The sequence below is a fragment of the Antechinus flavipes genome, chromosome 2 (genome assembly GCF_016432865.1).
Source record: "Antechinus flavipes isolate AdamAnt ecotype Samford, QLD, Australia chromosome 2, AdamAnt_v2, whole genome shotgun sequence".
In the NCBI taxonomy this organism is placed as follows: domain Eukaryota; kingdom Metazoa; phylum Chordata; class Mammalia; order Dasyuromorphia; family Dasyuridae; genus Antechinus; species Antechinus flavipes.
In genome coordinates this window covers 456403729-456428921 of record NC_067399.1, presented here as the reverse complement: position 1 = coordinate 456428921, position 25193 = coordinate 456403729, and the positions used below count along the sequence as shown (strand labels likewise).

The window sequence follows — 25193 nt, the reverse complement described above, 5'->3', positions numbered from 1 at the left end:
ATTAAAACAAGCATTTTAATTCTAATAATTACCCAAATGACTCAATGGCATAATATTGACAATGACAACTGATAATGACAAATAGTTGTATATTAAAAATAAGGGAAAGAGAAGAATCAAAGATAATCTCAAGTCTATGAACCAGGTGACTGGAAGCATGGTGGTGAAATGAACAGATATAGGGAAGTTGAGAAGGAAGGCTTGCTCTGAGAGAAAGATGATGAGTTTAGTATTGGACATGTATCATATTTTTCTCTGAAATCCTCAGAAGCTAAGGAATCAAAAATGGTATCCCTGTCACTGAGGATCTTTTAGGAATATTAATTTTTCTTTTTTTTTTTGGTGGGGGGAAGAGGGGTAACAAACCAATGTTTACTATATTTTTCCAATATCTGGAATAAAATATAAGACCACTTAGTGGTAGTTCTTACTCAAGAAGTATTAGAGTTAAGGTCCTTTCTCTTCATTGAAGAGATTAAGGACTATGGGTATGGAATATCATATACAATATCAAACATGGGCTCTGTGTTGTTTGATTTTGCAGGACATTTTTTTTTCCTTTTTAAAATCTTTGTTACGAGGTAAAGCTATCTGACGAGAAAAGCAAATATTTAGAAATGAGCAAAAAGTAAAAACCAAAGAAAGCATATGTCAATCATTAAAAAAAATAAAATAAAATTCAATATGTCATATGATCCTAAATTCTTCCTGTTCTAGATCCCATTAATGCTTCTACTCAATCAATTGAAAAGCAATTATAAAGCATATATCATATTCCAGGCACTGTTAAATTTTGGGGATATAGAGCAAATAAAACAAAAAGTTCCTGCCCTGAAGAAGCTTATTTTCTAATGGGGAAGATGGCATTTCCCTGTATAAAAAAGATCTATAATGAGTTTCAGATATTAGCCTCGAGAAGCAAGAAGATCCTCACCATTCTATTTGAATTTGTAGTATATGAATTGAGCATCTTCTGGGTGGTAATTTTTCTTAAAGTTACATTTTCCTACATACTTGTGAGGAGAGCAAGGGAATTTTTCCATTCCCTTTTTGAGACTGCTGGTGATACGATGAAAAGAGCACTAGACCTGGAATCAGCAAGATCTGAGTGACATTTTACTATGTGACTTTGGACAACTTGATTTGTCTCAGGTACTCAGCTATAAAATGGGAAAATGGCATTTACCTAGGCCACAGGGTTGCCATGAGGATCAAATGGGATATTTGTTTAAAAAAAATAACATTCAGCACTTAGCATATCGTAGATGCTTTATAAATGCTTATTCCCTTACCTTCCCATTCCTCCCCTTGCCCCTTCAAAGATTTCAGTTGCAATCTTTGTGTATGAAGACTCATCCATCCTTCCCCAAAGAAAAAACAGTTTCATCTTTCTCTCTGACAGTGTTCTTTTCTGTCTTGCTAAGAGTCCATCTTTCAAAAGAAAAATACTGGATTTCTTACTCCTTTTCCTGCTTCCCTCAAAAAACCCAAAATCTGACTCTTTGAAGCTTCCAAATGGTGACCATGGCAGTTTCTCCCTTCAGCATTACACTTTGGTGAACAATTTCTTGCATAGATAACTCAAGAAATAAATAATTTCATGGTGGGGGAATGAAGGAAAAGGTCAGAGGGAATCATGGGATGATATGGAAGGCTTGAGGAGGAAAGAAAAGCATTTCTTTTTTTTTTTTTTTCCTTTCTTCATAATGTCTTTATAAAGAACTTGTGACAGAGCCAGTTTATTTGATATGGAAAAAATGTGAGAGCAGTTTTATATATATATACACACATACACATACAAAAGGTATTTGTGTTGGGGTTTATAACTCAAATTACCAAGAGATAAAAAAGCTGGAATGTTCGATCTCTTTGGAATGCTGGGTTTCATTTATTTGGAGATTCAAAGAACAGTCCAGATGGGGAGTCAAAAGGAACTCAGAGATTTTCAATGTGCTATCCATGACCAAACACAGATAAAGATGAGGGAAAGAAACCCCTTGGGGTTGAAGGGCTACATAAGTACATCTCTTCATAGTGGTGGTTTGGGAAGGAAGTGGAAAATGCATTCAGTTAAAAATCATTGAAGTTAGACTACTTTGTTTCAAGGAAGGGGCCTTAGAATATAGAACTGCAGAACAAAAAGCACCAAAGAGTAGAGATAGAAGTGGGCTTAGAAAACAGATTGTACAGCAGAAAAGGATAATAGGTCCCTGGAACTCATCTAGTCCAACTCGGGCATTATATACATGAGAAAAGACAAAGCCCAGCAAGATGAAGTGGCTTGTTCATGGTTATACAATATTAGAATCCAGATTTCCAGGACCTCCAGTGCTATGGCAAGAAGCCATATTCTATAGATGTGCTTTGCTGCTGCATGCTGATATTCTTGAATTGTTACTATAAGCTCCTTACTACTCTGCCTGCCCTGTGACCTCTGATGGAACGTAAAACAAAACAAAACAGCAACAAGAAAAAACTCCTTCCCAGGATATCCAGTGGATCACAATGATTTCCCTTGCCACATCCTCTGTATGAATCCCTGCTGGCCACGTGGCCATAGTCCATAGGGGACTGAGTTATTTTCCAGTTTTCCCAAATGTCTCTCTTACTTGCTGATTTGGACAGGAGTCCTATCCCCTGGACATTCCTCCACATAGCCCCTGTGAACAAAAGCTTATTAAAATTGTAATGATATTCCACACATTTTGGCATCATTTTGAAAGAAACTGGAATGACCCTTTCCACAAAGTGCTTTCTACTCCTGGCACAAAGGGACTTCAAGGCTGCCTTCATGTTGGTTCAGGAAGGCCATGAAACAAAGATTGGGGATTGAATGTAATTAGTATATTGCAATAAAACAAGAACTTGAAAATCATATACCTGAAACAAATTTAAGGATTCTACCAAATCAGACTCCCCACTGTCCTCAAACACACTGTGCTCACTCTCTCCTCTTTTTCCTTGCTCATGATGCTTCCTCTGTCAGAAAGAGCCTCTTCTGCTTTAGCTGCTTATCCCAAGTCTTCTCATCCTTAGTATGATATGTATAAAAAAACAGATCATCTAATCTAACTCTCTCATTTCACAGATAAGAAAACTGAGGCCAGGGGAGCAAAAGTGATTTGCCCAAAGTAAAAAAGAGATTCAAGGATAAAGCTAGTAGAGACCTTCTTTTTTTTTTTTTTTTATCAGATAGAAAGTCTATCTTTCTAAATCAATGGATACTAAATGGCAGAGCCAGGATTCAGCTTAGGGCCTTTCACGGCTTGTCCAAATCAAGGTTCAAATTAAAGATTTTTTTTGTTTTTTGCTGAGGCAATTGGGGTTAAGTGACTTCCCTAGGATCACACAACTAGGAAGTGTTAAGTGTCTGAAATCAGATTTGAACTCAGGTCCTGCTGACTTCAGGGCTGGTGCTCTACTGCACCACCTACCTGCCCCTCAAGGTTCATCTTTCTGAATTATACATGACTGTTCAAACCCAAAATATAAAATAACTTTACCCCCACATCCTATATCTCCCCTCTTCCCACCTCACTGCCAAGAATCTCCCAAACTTAAAACTGCAAAGAGCTGTGGAAAATCATTCAGTCTAACTCATACATGAGTAGAAATGCTTCTAGCACCTCAAGGAAAAGGTTACCCAGCTGACATTTGGAGATCTCCAGTGGAAAGAAAGTCACATTCTGAGACAACCAATTCCATTTTCATTATTACATAATTTCCCCTTCTTTCAAGCCAAAATTTGTCCCTCAGTAACTTCTAATTTTGCTTTGTAAAGTCAAACAGTAGAAGATCTATAGCATAGAATATAAGAAAGAACATGAAATATAAGAAGCACATTAAAAGTATTAGATTAAAACCCCAGCTCTGTCTTACTCTTCATGGGATTTTGGGTAATTCACTTCTATTTCCTCATCTCTAAAATGGAGGAAGGGATATCTGAGTTTTTCTAAGACACTTTTCAGCTCAAACATCCTATAATTCTAAGTCCAATCCCTTTTCTAAAACTTAAAGATAAATGTAAAACCCCAGCTCTGTCTTACTCTTCATGGGATTTTGGGTAATTCACTTCTATTTCCTCATCTCTAAAATGGAGGAAGGGATATCTGAGTTTTTCTAAGACACTTTTCAGCTCAAACATCCTATAATTCTAAGTCCAATCCCTTTTCTAAAACTTAAACATAATTGCTTTGTCCTTCAAGACCTTCTTTCCTTAAGGTAAAATATTCTTAGTTCCTCTAAACAATTATTGAATGGCTGAGTTTCTATGTTCATGATCCCTCTTTCCTCTGAATTTCCATGGTACTTAATGTTATCTATCATTCAAATGGCATTTATTATATAGGCTTATATTATTAATTGTTTTATACATTTTATATCATTTATTTTACATATCCATCAGTCATATATCTATATACTATCTCTCTATATATTTATGTGCATACACATATATGCACATGTATATATATATATATATTCCAATTAACATGTAGAGACATGATTTGATTTGTATCTTCAAGACCTACTTTAGATCCTCAAAATTTATATATATACATATATGCACATATACATATATATGTGACATGCACTATGTATACACACACACACACATACACCCACACATGTGTACATGTATTCCAACTAACATGTAACCTCCTTGGAGAACTGATATTCTTGGTATCTTCAAGACCTAGTAGAGATCCTCAAAATTCATACACACACATACTTATACATGTGTACATATATTCCAACTAACATTTGAGCTCTTTGGAAACCTAATATTCTTGGTATTTTCAAGACCCAATATAGATCCTCAAATACAAAAGATATTTAATAAAATATTCATTAGCTCATCAATAAACTGTTATTAGTGGTTCACTCTTTAGGTGATTCCCTATTACTCTATTTACTAAAAAAGTAAAATTTGGTTTAAGACAGGTTTATCTTACATCACATCCAAATATATTTAATTACTGAGGTAATTTTACGTTGTAGAAATTATTTATTTCAGTACAATATGGGGAAGCATTTTATAAAGACCAAAATAATACTGAAAAAGACATGGACTACCTTTATAAGGTGATGAATTTGCTGTTACAGGAGGTGCTCAAGTTAAAGCTAAACAGCTCTTGTTGGGGGAGCAATAGAGAGAATTGATACTTTTGTTAAGGACTGTAGGAGATGATCTATTAAATAGTATCCAAAAATCTAGGAATCTGTGTCTATGAAGAAACCTCATTCTAAAGTGTTTTTAATTATAAAATAATCCTACTACAAAACTACAATAATATCAGAATGGAATTTTAACATGTCTTGTGTAGAGGAGTAGTTAAAGAAGTAAAGTGGGGAATATTTAAGGGAACAAATGTTATCTGAAAGAGGATGTTAGGTAGATATTAGAGATTTCTCTAAATATGTTGAAACAGCCTATCTGCAAAAAAATCATTGGGGTCCCCAGAATATTAGTATTGGAAGAGAACAGACCACCAAGTCTAATACCTCCCATTTTACATATGAGAATATTAAGGCTCAGGGGGGTGAGGGGGCTTTTCCAAATTCAGACAAAAAAATGTTTTTGCTATTTCATGATATTTTTCTCTTCTTGAAATCACTTTCTAGTTTATTCTCCCTTTACAGCTTCCTTCTATAGTACTGCAAGTTTAAGAGAGTGATTAGGGTTTATAAGCAGCAAACTAATTGATCCATTTTTAATACAACAAAATTAACCTTTCTAGATCTTGACTTGTCTCTCTATAAAATGGGGACAAAAATTTCCAAGCATGATTATGGTTTTTTCTGTTCATTCTAGGCTCTCTGAAACCCTTCCCACTTTTTCATTTTCCCTGGATCACTCTCTCACTTTAACAACTTTCTGGAAGACAAAGACTTACGTATCTACGTATCTCCTGTTGAGGTTAGCGATGACAATGGGGATATCAGACTGGAATGGAGGATCCCGGAGAACTTTGTACTTGAGGGGTTTGCAGTCCATACACAGGGGGCTGTCAGGTATAGAGGTCAGCATGGCTGCATCAATTTCTAAGTGTTCATCCAGGGTGTAGATCTGAATGCCATACACCTCTTCACCTACATCCCGGATCTTGATAGTCAGTGGGATATCACAGAAAATATTCTGTGGTCCCAATGAGATATTCTTTCCACTCAGAGTCAGCAGTTTGATATCATTCACAGCACCACTAGAGTCCCAGTCTGTGGACACAAGTGTCACCCATACAGTGAGTGATTCAGGAATCAATGGGTATTGGAATTCCAGTTCTAGGTAGCATCCCTGGGGCTCTGGGCATGCTGGGGGGACTGTGTGCTGATTAACAGCAGAATTGGGGCTCCATGTTCGGACACTTGACTTGCAGGGCTGCTCTACGTCTGGGTGGCCTGTGGAAAGACAGTAAAGAACAAAACTGTTGGCACAATTCTGATTGATGCATAAACACGTTCTTAAATCTTCTAATAGTATTATGAAAAGGTGGGTCTTCTCCAATTTGGGATGGAAGGGAAGAAAGGAATGGGAAGGAGATTAAAAAGATAAAATCTGCCCTCTGCCACCCCTCTCAAAAATGGATTATGGATGAGTCGCCATGCATTCTGCTAAAACTTAATGACTTTCATCAAAATATATGACTCATCTTTAAGTGAATAACCAAATCTTCCATATCTCCCCTTCCTGTGGCTTCAAACCTTCCTGAAACCCTACCAGTAGTACCAAAACTTCCTTTCTATGGAATAGAACAGTGTACTCCCCTATCCCTACACCAGAAAAAAGGAAAAAAAGGAAATTTAATGAATCTCTCCCATCTTCCTTCTCTTGCAACACAACAGCATTCAAAATAATAATGGTGGGTAAAAAGCCAAGGAAAGTCTGGAAATGAAGGCTCTTAAGAAAGGATCAAGTGATCATAGAAGATGCTTTCTACTTGAGCTAGAGATGCTAGGCAGATGGAATAGCCAGTACTATAGCCAACTGAGTTAAAAAAAAAAAATGAGGCCATCTTGTTCACACTCACATTTCCCATATCGGGTCATTTTCTAAAAATAATCCCCCCCCCCTTTTTTTTTTTGTCTACTCATTCTTAATGGAGATTGTTTCATTCTAATATTTCTCTTGGGAGAATTCTCAATAGTCTTTCTACTCTCAGCTTTAGGAAATGTTGTTGAGCTACTCATAAAACATTTTTCTCTGCTTTTCTCACCCAAAGCCTCTTTCTAATATTCTTAGAGGTAACTGTTTCATGCCACATGGATAACCAAGCATAAAGCTATCCTGAGATGGCTTAGTTCTTTTTTTCTTTCTAACTATATTTCCCCCCATCTCAGCATCATATGAGGCACTAATAAAGACAAATTAAAGTCTCAATTTTTACATCCAAAGCACTCTGATAATGTTATTATTTGAAATAGAAGATGCAGAAGGGTGATCTGGATGGAAAAACTGATATTCAGTGCAAACTATAAATGCATCCTATCTTGCAAAGGAGGAAAGTAACTTTCTTGATGTCATAAATTACAGAGCCAGGATTTGAACCTATTTTCCAAATTTGCTGTCCTTTCCACCATCTCCTCTACTCTCCTCAAAATCTTTGTTTCTTTATTTTTTTTAAAATTAGTTCCTTTTATCTCCTTCTCTGTATTTTCTCTGCTCCTCCTCTTTATCTCCACTTGTAATTCTTTGTCTCCTGGTGGATATTCTCCTTCTCTGGATATGACCTCAGGAAAGTTACTTTCCTCCTTTGCATCCTATTACCATCTGTGGACAGTTGGTTTATATAATCCTTAAGATCACTTTCAGTTCTAGCTCTTATGAGAGATTAAAAAATTAAGAGACATAATTAATAATATATATTCTTATTCTTACACCCATACTCCCTAATCAATAAAATCCATGTGCCTGCTTCCATATACAGAACAGACCCTCACTAGGCCCTTCAGTGAGATTAGCATCTGCTTCAATAGGAAAAAAAATATAAAGTCTTTGTGGTTGAGGCAACTTTGCAAGTTTTTCTCATTTTTTTCTTCATTGTCTATTTTCCTGTCTTTTCCCTCTCTAATTCATCTCTTCATGGGGTTTTCCTCATTCCTGACTATGTGAATGAATGTTTGACTGCCTTTTGTGTAAACTGTCTTTTCTCATATTAAACTATTTATGGCCATCTTATTTCTTATCTCTCAACTCATCTTAAGGAATTGCCTTGCTGTGATTTTTAATATCTGTAGGTGTCCCCAGTTCTTGACTCATTAGAGTTGTTTAGTGAGGATGGTTATAATTCAACTCACTTCTGCTTTGGTCATACCATACCTGGAGGGGAAATGAAATATGCTGGGTGTCAAATTTTAGGAAAGACATTTTGACAAACTAGACCATGGTCAGAAAGAGGAGACCAGAGTGACAAAGAGAATAAAGAATAACTGTCTATAAGGCCTGGAAATATCTAGAGTAGAGAAGATTTAATGCAAAGGTTAATGACTATACAGAATTACTTAAAGAATTATATCAAAGGAATAGGTCTATTTGATCCCAAAGAGCCGAACAAAGAATTGTTTGAAATTGCCAAGAGGAATATTTAGGCTCAGAGGTAGCTACAAAGATAAAGATTTAGGCTGAAGATACGAGAAAACAACAATAACAAACTTCCCAACAGATAGTGATGTTAAAAAATAGACTGGACCACCTTATAAATGAGTGGATTCTTTTGTTTCTTAAGGTTAAGTGACAGTGATGTAATCAGTATAGGCTCTAAGCATCTGCTCCTAACAATGACCTCAAGGATATGGAATAAAGTATTTTCAGGTATAAGTTAGACTACATGGGCTCTGAGGTCCATTCCAACTTTAAAATTTTACAGTTATGATAATTTAATCCAATCACTATTTTGACTATGAGTTCTTGGGACTTTCCCACACTAAAATGCAGCATGGTGTTACGGAAAAGGCACCAGATTAAAAGACAAGAAATCAGGATTCCAATCCCATGTGATCTTGGAAAACTATTTTCCATCTTTGGGTCTCAGTTTCCCTTTTTTTGTAGAATGATTGGATCGAATTGAATGAAAAAGTAGATCACTTTCTGTTTTAATTCTCTGTTAGCTGTCTACATGAAGATCCCAGACTTGTCTTGGAACTTTAGGGCCTGGGTCTTTACTTTGTATCATTAACTCACTTCCAATCATGAATCAAATCCAAATGAACCCCCTCCCTTCTTCCTGCCCACTCCATTCTATATTAAATATACTAGTTCTTTGTCATCTCATTCACTTGAAACCATTTTTGCCAACTAATACAAATTGGTACTATGGAAAGAACATTAAATTTGGATTCAGAAGTCCAGACTTCATGTACTTTCTCTTTCACCTTATATCACAATTTCTTTGAGTCTGAATTTCCTCACCTATAACATAAAAAAATAAAAATAAAAAAACTCTAAAGATTCAACCCTCAGTCTATGGATTATGGTTGATTTTTGAATGTGACTGGTTGACCAATAATCTTGAAAATAAAAAATTTGGGAAGTGTTCCATTATGTTTATGAATGACATAAAGAGTGCTCTGTAGTTAGGAGTATTTCTGTGGGATATTTGTTATGTTGAGGGCAACCCAAGCTCCCACAGGGCTGGGAATTGTCCTGCAATGTCATTCTGAAGATGTATCCACCTGAGTGGACCAGAGAATCTTTCCATGTTACTGCACACTTTCCTTTGCTTGTTTTCTCTTTACCTTTAAGAAGTGGCATTAGTTAAATTATTAAGGATAATTATTATGAGCATTAAGCAAATTTCTTTTTGAGAGGTTTTGCATAATCAAAATGAATAGCCAAACATACGCATTATCCAGTTGACATACCTCATTCTACCAGCAGACCACATGTACCAGGCCTGTGTGGGGTCATCAGCTCAGTCAACCAAGACCAGTTGGAAAATCTCTGTTCATTATCCTTATATATTGAAATTAACATATCCCAAGTCTACTGTTTTTTCTTCTTGTCTATGTTATCACCAGCTTTTATCCATTTCAAGGAACACATTGGTGAATTAAGCCCACCAGAAAATTAAATTCTGGGGAATTGTTCAAACACTCCTAATAGCCCTTAGGCAAGAGCAGATCAATGTCTGTCTGGGATACCTCCCCAAAAAAGGATTCAGGAATAGGGGAGAAGTTGAACTAGAGATCTCTGTGATGACTTATTCTGAGTCTGAGATTCTTGGGTCTAGCTTTTCTGAGTCCAAGATGCCATGATTTCCATACTTCTTTTTTTTTTAATAGGTTGGTCTGAATCTTAGGCAATGGGTTTCCCTGGGTGAATTTCAAACACTTTCCTCCATTGTTCCTCCATCTCATTCCCCCGAGTATAGTCAAAGTAGAAGATTATTTTCTGAATCCAGTATTGCAGAAAGAGGCCTAATTCCATTAGGTTCAAGAGTTTAGCTCCAGAAGTGACATTAACAATTGGAGAACTCGAATCTCCTATCTTCAATTTATGCCCCTGAAGCAGTTTCTGAAGGTACCATCATGAGTTAGAAGACCTGGGAATGGATTTTTATCATTCTGGTGACAGGACGCAGCCCAATGACAAATAGATATTATCTATTACCAGATTACCAGATTAGCTAAACTGACAATATCCTTGCCTCAAGCTGGTCCCTTAGATGATGTTTTTTAGTCAAAACAACTAATGACAATTATAAACCCAATAATAGAATTTGTATTTGTGGATGGAGTACCCACAGCATTTAAATTGTGAGTTATTAAAATATCAATTTCTTACTTTCTGGAACTGTAAGGAAAATGCTTTGTAAACTTTAAGGCATCACTCTAACAAATAATCACCTGGTAACAGAAACTGTTATCACTCTACAGATGTGCAAGGGAAATGTTTTAACTAAATCAGGAGCCATGAAGAGGACATGTTAGGGTAGGGAGCTTCTTTTATAGACCAGAGAATCTGCAAAGCATAGAGTCCCAAACTGACAAGTGAATACTTCCAGCAGTGAGTGACTGAAAGGCAGCTCATTCTACAACTAGAGAGTTCTACTTGGAAAGAAGTTTCTTCCATCAATCTAGAATTTTCCTCCCTCTCACTTTTATCCTTTGATCCTAGCTCTGATCTCTGGAGTGTTGACAGGACAAGACTCTGTAACACTATGGAAATAACTCCTGCTCTACCTACCACCTAAGTCTTCTTTAATTTTTGATAAATTTCCCTTCAACCTCATTCATACGCTATGACTCTTAGAGCCCTTCACCATCTAGGAAATCCATTTTTCAGCACTATTGTTTGTAATGTTGAAGCCTCTCTTAGTTATAGGATAGTAGATAGGATTCAGGAAAGTAGAATGAAAAAAATATTAATTATATCCATATCCATATAATCTACTTTTTAGTTATACTAAATATATATGTACATATATGCACTTATGCATATGTTTACAAATATACATGTGTATATATGCATATATACACATACCTTTGTCATCTATTCTCTAGCTTCTTCTTTGGGATTAATATTTTATAATTGTATTCTAATGCCATTTGATGTATATATGACTTTTAAAAATCAGATTATAACTTTTTGAGGGTACATCTTCAATTTATTGTATATGTGCCATATAATACAGTATAGGTCTTTATAAAGGTTTAAAAGCACTACAAATTAATGAGTAAATGAACTTACCTGTAATAATATCAGGTAGCATTCACACAGCACTTAAAATTTTGCAAAGTGCTTTATAAATATTATCTCATGTAATTCTCACAATATCTCCAGGAAGTAGTTATTATTATAATCTCCTCTCCCCCTTTTTAGATGAGAAATTGAAGTAGGCAACAGTTAAATGACTCAGGATCACACAGTTAATAAATGTCTCAGAATGAATTTGAACTCAAGTCTTTCTGACTCCAGGTCTAGCATTCTATCTACTATGCTAGCTAGTTACATGTGCCATATAGAATCATGTGTTTTCAAGTTAAAAAAGACTTTAGAAAGCAATGGAATTATGGAAAAAGCATAGGTCTAAAGTTAGAGGTCCTCAGTTTAAATACTGACTCTATTACATAATATATGTGACCTTAGACAAATGACTTAACCTCTGAATCTCAATTTCCTTAGCTATAAAATGATACCATAGCTTAAGTTCACCTTCCAGTTCTAAATAATGATTCTAACCCAAGCTTGTCATTGAAAAGGGGAGGAAGGTGAGGCTTAATGAGATTAAGCAATTTGTTCCAGAACTCTACAGATAATAAATATCAGAGTTTGGATTCAAACCCAAATCTGTTGAAAACAAATCCACTATTTCTCTGCTAAATGCCATTTTCTGGATGACCTTTGTAGAGAGCCTTACAAGCATCAAGTTCTATACCTGCATGAAACATTTGCATTTGATTTTGCACTGAAAATTCTTGAGCTCTCATCTGTGGTGAGTGTCAATTTCTGAAGAGTATGCTGCTCTATTACTACAAAGACTTGTTACGTAAGTGGAGTCCATAGTTATAGTTTTGTGTGATTCATGCATTGTGAAGAATGCCCTTTTTAAAGATGTGAGGTCAGAGAGCTCAATCAATGAATTCTTTACATCACTCTTTCTTGATCTTTCTTAATTTCTTTAAATATGAATCATAATGGATAAGACCACAAAAAAATTAGGTAACTTTATGACCACTAATGACATCTGCAGGGATGAGATAAGGTTAATCAGATCCTGGAGGACTTCAAGTCTAGCTTGCTTATTGAGCCGGGGCTAGAATTCCACCCCCCTTCATGTGTACATAATGCACTTTTTTCTTTTATTTCAGACTTAAAAAAATTGATCAGCAGTAGGGAGGGCCCCAGAGGGTAAAGATGAGTAATCTGGGGGGCTCATGTTTTCTTTCTATTTGTTAATTAGAGAAACAATTAGAAATATAATCAAATGCTTTCAAAGAAAAAGAAGGTAAAAGTAGATACTGAACTCAATAATGATCAGGACAGAAATTTAAATGAAAGATAAGCTTGATTATTTCATAAGATTGTTGAATGTTAACAATAGAAGAAACCACAGAATACAGAATATTAGTGTTTAAAGGAAACATAAAATGTTAAAATGTAATATTTAGAATATTAACAGTTAGAAGACATGTTAAAAGAAAGGGCCCTAGTATATAAAATGTGAAAACTAAAAAGCTTTAGTCTCATTTCTTCATTTTATGGATCAGAGAAGGTAAGGGAACTGCTCAAGATCTTATGATTAGTAGCAATACCAATATAAAAATCTGTATCCTTTGAGCTCTATCCAATCTACCACTAAGGAAATTGAAATTGATGGTTGATGGGAGAATTTTATGTTCAGTGGGAAAGGCTAAAAACAAGTATTCTGACATAAATAATATGAAAATGAGTAAGGAAACAAGGAATAGTGTTTGGTTTGTGGAAAAAAATATTTTTTAAAGATAATGAAGGGACAGGATTTAACTAAACATAGACTCTATAATAGAATGCATTAAAAAAGAATAATGTCTTCCTAGGCCCAGTATCATCCATATTTCCTTTATAAGACTGAATCTATAAGCAGAATCATAAGATATAAAATTCCAGCACCATGTACTATATTAATGAGCCAAGTTTGAAATATAGGGTTTAATTCTGGTCATCTCATTTTAGAAGGAATAATGATACACTAGATTGCATCTTCATGTAAATGACCAAGATTTGGTGAGGTGACTACTAAAAAGGATCAGATGAAAGATGGATAATTCTTGGTCTAAATAAATGAATACTGATTGAGAGTAGAAGTGGGGATAGAGGTTAGTCATAATCACTATCTAAAAAAATGGGGATGACACAATGATCTCATTTCTCTTCTAGTTCCAATTCTACCTATGAAATATCTTAAGAACTGCCATGCAGAAGGCAGGATTACATGTCTGCTGTATGTTCAGAGGATTGGATGGTATAGGAGGCAGAATTTGTCTCAATACAAGAGGAAAAAAAAACCTTTTTAGCCATTAAACCTATCCAAAATAGAAGAGAAACAGATGGAGAGTGAGTTTCCCATTTCTGGAAGTATTCAAACAAAGACTAGATCTCTCAGAGATGCCTGTAGTGTGGGAGAGCCTAGACTAGAAAATTTCCATCTATCACCCACAACCTATGTTCTTATGAAAGAGACGGATGTTTGCCCAGGAATGTTGCTTGCTTTATATTTCAATGAATTTGCTAGGAATTTCTGAATCCTTCCCTAATTTTTATATTTAAGCTCCTTTGAGAGAAAAATATTCTACATACAACTTTCCTCTCCTTTGTCTGGTTTCCTTTCTCTTCTCCATTATGAGTCAAAGTTAGGTGACCTTGGGGCACAGGGGAATGATGGAGTTGGCTGGCATTTCCTTTGCTCTCATTCTACATCATCAGTCTTGCCCCATCTCTCTTACCTTCTGCTTCTCGGGGACTCCAGTGCCCGGATGGATCACATGGCATAGGTGAGGAGGCATTGAATGCGTACTGAACCAGTACTCTTCCTTCCAGACAGAGGTCACATGCTGATCCCACTTCTCTAGGAAGCCAAGAAAACAGGAAAAACACACCAACTTAGTAACAGTTGAATGAGCAGCTGATCCAACTGGGCATAAAGGGAAGGAGACTTAAAACACAATGCTACTTAGCCTCCTCTTAACAAGGCACATGCAGAACACTTTCAAGAAAGGGCCTTTGGGGTGAATTTCCAATGAACTTCTTGGCAAAGATATTTACCGAGATTTAAAATCTATCTATACTGATGTAGTGTCAAGAACACTAGATTTTGCATCAAAAAACCAGGATTCAAGTCTCAGCTTTCCTACTTACTAGCTATATAACCTCAAGACAATTCTGAGCTCCTTTTGCCTATCTACAAAATGAAAAGTTAGACAGAATGATCCCCAAATGCCCCATCCAGGTCTAAGTCCTAGGAAAATTATTGAAAAATGTGTCAAATTGTCTTTGTAAACTCTATATCTTCCTCCCACAGAAGATTCTGTTATCAGCCAAGCACTGTACTAAGTGTTGGGGGCATATAGAAAGGCAAAGCACCATTCTTGCCCAGAAGAGCTCCCAATCTAACAGGAGTGACAGCTTACAAACAAATACATACAAATAAGCTATATACAACGTAAATAGGAAATAATTAACAGAGAAACGCATTGGAATTAAACTAAGGGGCCAAAATGGGAAAGGACCTGTATTTGAGGGCAGAAATTGTGTTTTTCATTGCTGTATGCCCAGAACCTAGTACAATGTTTTACATATAGTTGTTGCTAAACAGAGGAAAATTGAATTCTATTGAATGTTGACCATAGTATATATAGTAAAAAGAGTTCTAATAAAAATTCATAAAATCACGTTTGAGTTCTAGTCCTAGCTGTAATACTAATAAGCTGTATGAACCTTAGGCAAGTGACTTTATCTGTCAAATAATCAATGATACCACCTATTAATTGTGGGGTGGGGTGGGGAACTACTCTATCTCTAATTCAAGATGGATGCAAGATTGAAAGGTTGAGATAAGATATATAAAAGCAGATGCAAAAGGTTCTTGTGCATTGATCATTATAGAAAATAGGCAAAAATACTTCCTTTAATACCTAAAGGGATATGTACTCCCATCAAAGTGGGAGGCCACAATTCCTCTCTCCCTTCTCGTCCTTTAAAATAGCTGCATTTGTCCTTCCAAAAATTTTTGAAAAACAATCCACTCATTTCATAAATGTCTCAAAAATTTGAGATTCTCATGGTTCTCTGGAAATCTGCATTGGAGGATACACAGCTTTAACATCTCATGGAGATTAATATTTAAAACAGCTCAAAGAAAAAATAAAAAATAAAATGGAAAGAAGAACATTTTAAAGTGACTGAGAAGACATCAACAAGACAACATAATATCCCTTTATTTTTTTTTCTTTAAGATCTTTATGAGAATGGTTTGTGCATGAAGCAAAGGATATCCTTAATGAAAACGTGAAAAGTAAATAAATTATCTTTTGAACACAACTTTCTCCAACAAATAACATTTCCACTGAGAGGTGGTAGATAGTATTAGACCTTAGTGTGGTCTATCAACTTAAAATCAATTTATTTCATTAACTTTAAAAAACAATGCATTTACTGTACATGTATTCAACAGGGCCTATTTTTTTTTCTTATTTGTATCTTTTCACCATTTATCAATTGGGGATTGGCTGCTATTATTATTATTTTTTAAACAAATTTGACTCAGTTAAGTATTCAGTATATATTTTAGAAGGGAGGGCTTATCAGAGAAACTAAAAATTTTAGCTATTACTTTATCGTATGTGGTACCTTACAGCCAAACTTAGTTTCCCTGAGTATCCCCCTTTTTTAGTTCTATGTTTGTTTTTGCTTTTCATGAGACCATGATTACTAGCATTGCCTTTTTTTTTTTTAGCTTAGCTGAAGCATATTAGATTCTGTTCCACCTTAGTGTGTGTGTGTGTGTGTGTGGTGTGTGTGTGTGTGTGTGCATGTGTGCCTTTCTTTTTCAAGTGTAGCTTTTGTAAACATATTATTGGATTCTGGTTTCTAATCCAGTGAATTGTCCATTTCTGATATTACATATACTAATATGAATGAGTTCATCCCATTTAAATTTGCAGTTAAGATTACCAATTGTGTTTTCTCTCCATCTTATTTCTGCTGTTTCTTTCCCCCTTTCACTCTCTCTGTGTCTTTATGTCTGTGTCTCTCTCTGTCTATATCTCTGATTCTCTCTGTATCTCTGTCTCTGCCTCTCTCCTTTTATCCTATGCCTACTCAAAAATCTATTTCGCTTTTAATCATTTCCTTTCTTAATCTGTCCTCCTTTCTCTTATCTTCTTCCCTTCCAATTTCCCTACTGGGCAAGTACATTTCTTTACACAATGAATGTTGTCTATATATATCTTTATTTATATCTGCATATAGCTATATATGGTCTTCTATCTTTGAATGAATGAATTTGAGTGAAGTTCAAGCATTTCTTGCCATCTCCTTCTATTTTCTCTTCCATTGTAAAAGCTGCTCCTTGTATGTCTTTTAAATATGGAAAAAAATTCTCCTTTCTACCTCTCCCTTCCCTCTTCTGTGCATCTGTCTTTCTCACTCTTTCATTTTTTGGAGCTCATTCCATGCATTCTGCCTATGTAAACGCCTTTTAACTACCCTAATAATGAGAAAATTCTTAAGAATTATATGTTTCATCTTCCCCTTTACGAATGTAAACAGTTTAACTTTCTTGACACCTTTTGGTTGCTCTTTCAAATTTTGCTTTTTTATGCTTCCCTTAAGTCTTGTTTTTGAATATCAAATTTTCTATTCAGCTCTGGGATTTTCAACAGGAATGCTTGAAAGTCCTCTATTTCATTAAATATCCATTTTTTTTTTCCTCCTAAAGACTTGCCTTCAATTTTGCTGTGTAGGTAATTCTTGGTTTTATGCTGGCTCTTTTGCCGTCCATAATATCATATTCCAAACTCCCTGTTCTTTTTTTTTTTTTAAATAATATGTAAACTCCTAAATCTTATGTAAACCAAACTGTGTTTTTACAGTATTTAAAGCATTCATTTCTGACTACTTGGAATATTTTCTCTTTAACCCGAGAACTCTGTAATTTAATTGTAACATCTTGGGAGTTTTCATTTTACAAGACGCATGATGGAAAGTGCTATCTACATCCAGGAAAAAAAAAAAAAAAGATAGTCTTAATACAGATAGAAGCATTTCATTTTTATGGCGTGTGTGTGTGTGTGTGTGTGTGTGTGTGTGTTTTCTTTTTTTGTTTGTTTCTTTCATGATATGACTAATTTGAACTTATGTTTTACATGATTGCACATATATAACCTATATCAAAATGCTTATTGTCTTAGAGAGGGGGAAAGAAAGGGAGGAAGAAAATTTGGAACTCAAAATTTTATTTAAAAAATGAATGTTAAAATTGTTTTTTATGTGTCATTTAAAAAATAAAATACTATTAAAAAGATCTCTCAATCTATTTTCAAGGTCAATTTTTTTTTCTAATGAGTTATTTCACATGTTCTGTTATTTCAATCTTTAGACTTTGTTTTATTGTTTCTTGATGTCTCATGAAATCATTAGCTTCTATTTGTCCAATTCTAATTTTTAAGGAATAATTTTCTTCAGTGAAATTTTTGTGCCTACTTTTCCATTTGGCTTATTTTGCTTGTTAAAAAATATTCTTTCTTGTCTTCAATAATTTTATTTTGTGCTTCTTTTATCCTTAGGCCAGTTTTGTTATTTTTCAGATATTATTTTGTTCAGTATCTCTCTCTTTCTCGCTCTTTCTCTCTCTCTTTTTGCTGAGGCAATTGGGGTTAAGTGATTGCTCTGGATTACATAGCTAGGAAGTATTAAGTGATTGAAGCCAGATTTGAACTCAGGTCCTCCTGAGTTGAGGGCCAGTCCTCTATCCATTGTGCTATCTAGCTGTCCCCTTCTTCAATATTTTTTGTGTGCTCTTTTATCAAGATGAAAATTCTTGTTTCATAATTTTCTTGCATCATTTTAATACCCCCCCCCCCCATTTTTCCTCTACTACTCATTTCTTTAACTCTTTCAGAATTCTTGTTGAGTGTGGTTTCTTTAAGAGTTTGTAGCTGTTTTCACAGCTTGTCTTCTTTTGAATTCATGTTTTGGTCTTCCATGCCACCATAGTAGCTTTTTATAGTCAAATTCCTTTTTCATTGTTTGCTCATTTTCCCAATCTACTTCTTGACTGTGAACTTTATTTCTGTTAAAATTGGACTGCTCATCTTGGAGTGGAGAGGCATCATGGCAAGTTTTAAGGTTTTTCTTGCTACTATTTTAAGAGCTAGGTCTGGAGGTCTTCAAGCTTTCAAGTTGCTGTGATGCTGAGAGAGGTGTGGTCAATGTTCTCTTATTCTCCACTTGGGTCTTTACTCAGAAAGGGCCCCTGATCCCTTGCAGCTCTTAGCTCTCATTTCCATCCTGTTCAATCCTGAACTGCATATGTGCAAGATTGTTGCCCAACCAGTACCAGCTTTACCTAATAAAAGCAAATTGTCCCCTGTAATCACTTTCTGACAAATTGTCTAAATTTCTTACTATTGCAGGAGTCAGAGCTCTCAAAACTCCTGCTACCACTGAAACTGCTATTGTGGCTACTATAGTTGCAATTGCTGCCATCACATATGTAGGTTCTGGACAGGTCCCCATTGCAGTGTCACAAACTTCTAATACTGAACACTTAAATTTTCTTATGCCAGAAAATGTTTTGCCCCAAACTTGTGTGTCTCTGCAGCTACAAAATTTGATTTGAGGTATTATTTTAACGTTTTTTGGAGGTAAGTGTTGAGAAACTTCATCTGGGTTATCTCTAATCTGTCATCTTGGCTTAAAGTTTTATCTTTCTAACTTGATTTTTAGTATCACCACTTTCCTAAATACAAACCAAGTATTTCATGAGATAACAATATCTGATTATGATGGTTCCACTATCTTAGCTGATGAGAGTGTTCCAATTCATTCTAAACCTCATCCTTTTATCAGTTGTCTCTACAAGTGTTTTGGGGATGATTGGCTTAGCTAACTGTCATACCAAGTTCACTCAGGCTCATTTTTTTTCCTTCAATTTTTCTCCCTCTCATTTCTCTGTAAGGTCACATTACTTTTGATCTTCTATCATCTTCCTGTCATGTCTAGCAAATAAGTTTTAATTCTAAATGGATTTATTTTGCCCTTGACTGCCAGGACTCTATTTGTAATAAATATCTAGAGTGTTTTGGGGCTGAGGTTGTTTCTAGGTAGATTCCCTACCCAAGCCCCACCACTTTTTCTGTTTTGCATGAGTTACATTTCTTTTTTTTTTTTTTTTAATTTTTATAGCTTTTTATTTACAAGATATGCATGGGTAATTTTTCAGCACTGATAATTGCAAAACCTCCGGTTCCAACTTTTCCCCTCCTTCTCCCCACCCCCCAGATGGCAGGCAGACCCATACATGTTAAATATGTTAAAGTATATATTAAATATAATATATGTACACATGTCCATACAGTTATTTTGCTGCACAAGAAAAATCAGACTTAGAAATAAGGTAAAAATAACCTGAGAAGGAAATAAAAAATGCAAGCAGACAAAAGTAGAGGTATTGGGAATACTATGTAGTGGTTCATAATCATCTCCCAGAGTTCTTTCACTAGGTGTAGCTGGTTCTATTCATTATTGAACAAATGGAGATGATTTGGTTCATCTCATTGTTGAAGTGGGTCACGTCCATCAGAATTGATTATCATACGGTATTGTAGTTGAAGTATATAATGATCTGGTCCTGCTCATTTCACTCAGCATCAGTTCATGTAAGTCTCTCCAGGCCTCTCTGAAATCATCCTGCTGGTCATTTCTTACAGAAATTTGCAATTTCTTACAGAACAATAACATTCCATAGCATTCATATACCATAATTTATTCAGCCATTCTCCATTGATGGGCATCCATTCATTTTCCAGTTTCTGGCCACTACAAAGAGGGCTGCCATAAACATTTTTGCATATACAGGGCACGAGTTACATTTCTTTAAAAAAGTGATTGTCAATGTATCTGCTCACCCCATCCTCATGTCCATTTCTAATTTTCTGAGCTGGCATATTTAAACATGCCAAGTTGTTATTGCTGTAATTGCATCTTTTCATCTTTATACTTTCTTCTAATATGGTATTGATTTTGACTTTGCCCTCATTAGCTTATGATCTGATTGCACAAGAGCTGATTTTGAAATGACTCTTATCAGTAACTATGTGCTTTATTTATTTATTTATTTATTTTTGTCTTTTAAAATGTAGTCGATTTCACTTGGGATGGGGGTGGGGGTATCACTGGTTGCTCTACATATCCACCATCTTCCAAGCCTCTTCTTGAAGAAAATAATCATGCTATAAGGCATATGATTTTGAGGCTTTTAAATAGTAGAGGATCATTCTGATTCCTTCCATTTTAAAATGCTGAACTTTATTTTACAACATAATTTTGGTTTTTCTTCCTTATACCCACTTTCATATTGAAGTTGCTGAATATAGGGCTATAGATATTTCTCGTTTTATTGCTTTCTCCCCCCAAATTGAAGGTTTTTGGCAATTCTGTGTCTAACAAATCTATTGGTGCCATTTTTCTAAAAGTATGTGCACACATCATGCTTCTGTGTCACATTTTGGGAATTTTTGCAATATATTAAACCTTTTCATTTTTATCATATTTATTGTGATTATTGGTGATCAATCAATAAATGGAGAATTTAATTGATAAAAGTCATGTATATTCTGACTGCTTCAGTGACTGCCCATTACCTTATCTCTCCCTCTTCCCATACCTCCCTATTCCTTGAGACATAACAATATTCAAATTAGACCAATTAGTTATCCCAATTACCCTCTAAATGTTCAAATGAAAGGAAGTGTCAATCCATATGGCAAATGTCATTGTTGTCTTATGTTAAGAAATTGCCAGAGTCATTCTACCTTTCAGCAATCATTATCCTGAACAGTCAGCAGCTATCTACATTGAGACAAAACCCTTCATCAGCAAAAAAGATTATGACTCATGGAAGGCTCAGATGATGGTTAGCATTTTTTAGCAATAAAGTATTTTTTAATTAAGGGATGTACAGTTTTTTAGATGTAATATTATTGCACACTTAATAGATTACAGTATAATATAACCATTATTTTTAATATGTACTGGGAAACCAAAAAATTAGTGTGACTTGCATTATTGCAATGGTCTGGAAACAAAACCACAGTATCTCTGACGTATGTCTGTATATGCTGACTTGATTTAAATAATTTTTATCAAATTCTTTGTAACATTTCTCTACCATCTTCATCCTGTGCAACAATTTATGTTTTGTAGTAGGGCTGTTTTTTATGCTGATCAGGAACACTAGAAGAAGGGATGAGAGAATGTTTCCTAAAGTGACTTTCTTTCTTGTCTTTAGGTGGAAGTTAAAATCAAATCTCTCCAACTCTCTCTCTCTCTCTCTCTCTCTCTCTCTCTCTCTCTCTCTCTCTCTCTCTCTCTCTCTCTCTCTTTTTGTTGTTGTTGTTGCTTAGAGGAAAACCTAGTTGTCTTTTCATTTAGCAGTTACTTTTTAAACTTGTAAGCTGAAGGCCATCCTAGGTCTTTGATTCTGTACTTTTATGATCCCTTATTTCTTTGACTCAACTAACTATAAATGTCAGTATAAATAGTCTCTTTTCTCTAGTAATGTGTTAACTCATTGGTCATTCCATGTTATGAACACTAACAGTTAAATAAATGTTTGTATTAACCTTAAGAACTGTGTGACTATTATCCTCTCTGCCCTTATTCTGTACTTCTGTCAGTTATCTTGGAAATACAAGAGGACTGAACATGACAAGGGCCATTTGACATGTTTCTCTTTCATAAACTGACATGGCCAAAACAGACACAGTAGAGTGTTGGACTTGGATTCAGAAAGACCAAAATTCAAATCTTGCCTCAGACATTTTCTAACTCATAACCATATGCATGTCTCTTAACTTCTTAAATTTCACTATCCTCATCTATAAAAATGAGGTGAGAAAATTTACCTAACTCACAGGATTGTTGTGAAGATCAAAAGAGAGAATATATGTAAAGCACTTTCCAAACTTTAAAGCATGACATAAATACTAGCTGCCTTGTTGTTGTTATTGTAATTAGCTAATTAGTTAATTGATTAGTTAGTTTTCTAATGGCCAACTTTCTGGTAATAAGCTTTTTCCATATTTTGCAAAACTGGTCCTTGGGAAGTAAAAAAAGTGTACCTTTTTCATTCTTGCAGAATCTGTTAGATTTTATAATAATGGAAATCAAAACTCTAAGAACTCAGGCTCATCTCCATGCTAAAATGGCACATTTGAACAAGAAGAGGATTTTATAGTTATATATTTCTACTTTTTGAATTAATTGTATGGAGAAGTTTAGCTAGATGATCCAACAGTAATTTTTTCTCCATCTGATACCTTTCTATGATTCTTCCTCAGAAAACTTCCAAGAAAGGGAGAAGGAATTCAAGACAGGTTGAGGGATAATAGGGGCAGAAAAATCAATGGATACAGCATTCTGTGAGTTCACATACTGTGGATCTAGGTGGTCAAGTCTGCCTCCAGCAATCCACATCATTTTGAGTTCCTCCAGTCAAAAGCTGTTTCTTTACCATATAATCTAATTTGACTTAGCAGCCAACTTTTCCAAGGGAAGTTCAAAGCCCTTAGGGCATCCAACCCTGAAAAGTCAGAGTCCAAGCCCATTGAGAGTGGGATCTTTGGGTGACTAACTCCTCCCACATCTAATTTTCTATGTCTGGATTCAATCTCATTTTGGAAACCTTTGAGATCCAATTTATCCTCTAGGAAGATAATTACCTTAAGAGAAAGCCAAAGGGGGAAGTCTTTTTCTTTTCTTGATATAAAATCAACTATCAGGAACAATCCCAAGCAAGGTTGGAAATGTCAGAGGAATTAACATGCTGGTTCATAAGTCAAAAATAGCACAGAATTTTTTCCTAAACCATTATCCTTAAATCAGGGATAAGGGTGGAGTACAGGGAAGGACATGGAAAGGCCCTTGTTGCTGCTTCCCAAGTCTCTTTTTGAGGAAAAGAACTCTCACTGTGAGCTAGCATCCCTCACAAACATAGTGCTGGAAAAGGCAAATTTCTATAATATAGTTTCTTGTTTTCTGTCTTAGGTAAGAATAATAGCTCCATAATTTTACTATATACTATAGCGTCTCAGGTTATCCATTTTGAGAAGATTGAAATCTGATCCTTGAGTCAGTAGAGAAATGCTGCCCTGCCTTTGACCCATGGGAACCCATAACAAAAAATTCTATATCCTAGGAAAATTAATCAGTTAATAAAGATTTGTTACCATGTTTCCCTGATAATAAGACCTATCCCGAAAATAAGCCCTCCTCTTACTGTGTAAGATTCCTCTAAAATAAGCCCTCCCCTGAAAATAAGCCCTATTGAGATTGCTACTGTAGTGAAGGTGATCCCCTGCACTACACGCTACCTTACAGTACCCTTTGTATGCACCGTTCCTCCCTCCCTCCCCCTCCCCCTGGGTGAAACGCATGCCACACTCTGAGCTGCATCCAATCAGAGCTGCAGCAGTGAGCGTGTCATCCTGTTCTTCCCCAGTGATTTGCTTGCTGGCGCCATTGAGAGCAGTGCCGCGGAGGAGAGCTGAGGCAGGACAACATAAAAACCCAGTATGTAAGCGGGAGTGAGGGGGCATGATGGAGGATAAAAGGGGCATGATGGAGGATAAAAGAAGAACTCAGGGGGCATGATAGAGGATAAAAGAAGAACTCAGCCAGCACTCACTGCGCTAAAGAAATGAAGAACTTCCTTGCAGAGAGAAGAATAGATCAAGTAACGATTCCTGCAGGAATGACTGCCTATCTCCAGACCCTTGATATTGCAATAAACAAGCCATTCAAGGACCATTTGCGCATGGAAGTCAATGACTACATTGAAAATAGAATGGAAAGAATCAGCATGAAAACTTTGTGAAGCCCTGTCTGCAAGAAGTCGTGACTTGGGTGAAGAAGTCATGGGATAAAATTACTGACAGCTGTGTCGCCAAGGCACTACGAGCAGGTTACCTGGACAAGACATGTTCATTTAAAGAGAGCTATATTGCTGGACATGACAGATTGGGTCCACTTCTTCTGAAGGAAATAGGGGCGCAAGACATCCAGGACGGATGGATTTCAGGGTATGGACACTTATGACGATGTTGTTGAAGAAGATGACTTGATCATTATTGAATAAAGGTACTTTTTTTTGTTCACATTTACCTGTTTATTAAAATTGCTATCAATATTCATTAAAATAAGCCCTCCCCTGAAAATAAGCCCTCTGGTGTTTTTTCTGTCTAAAAAATTAATAAGGCAGTGTCTTATTATCGGGGAAACACGGGTAACAGCTTAGCATACAAGAAGTTATTTTCTGACAATAGAATTACCATTGGTTTAAAAGTTTTAAGCCTGCATTGTTGACTAATAATAACTAATTGCCTGCTTCTTAAAAACTGATTGTGCCATTTGGATGTGCCTCTGTAAAATGTTTGGGATTAAAGTTATGAATACTCTCAAAATTTAAAAAACGCCCATTATATGTCAGTTGTTAGTAATA

At 35.5% G+C, this 25193-nt stretch overlaps 1 protein-coding gene across 1 annotated transcript in view; it reads right to left on the bottom strand.

Moving 5' to 3' along the window:
- PAPPA (pappalysin 1) overlaps positions 1-25193 on the bottom strand; it is a 267563-nt gene that overhangs the window by 147769 nt on the left and 94601 nt on the right. Inside the window, exons 6-7 of the mRNA XM_051979518.1 lie at positions 14419-14540; positions 5895-6396 (exon numbers count right to left, since the gene is read on the bottom strand). Coding sequence (XP_051835478.1) covers positions 5895-6396; positions 14419-14540 — 624 coding nt within the window. The remainder of the gene's footprint in view (positions 1-5894; positions 6397-14418; positions 14541-25193) is intronic.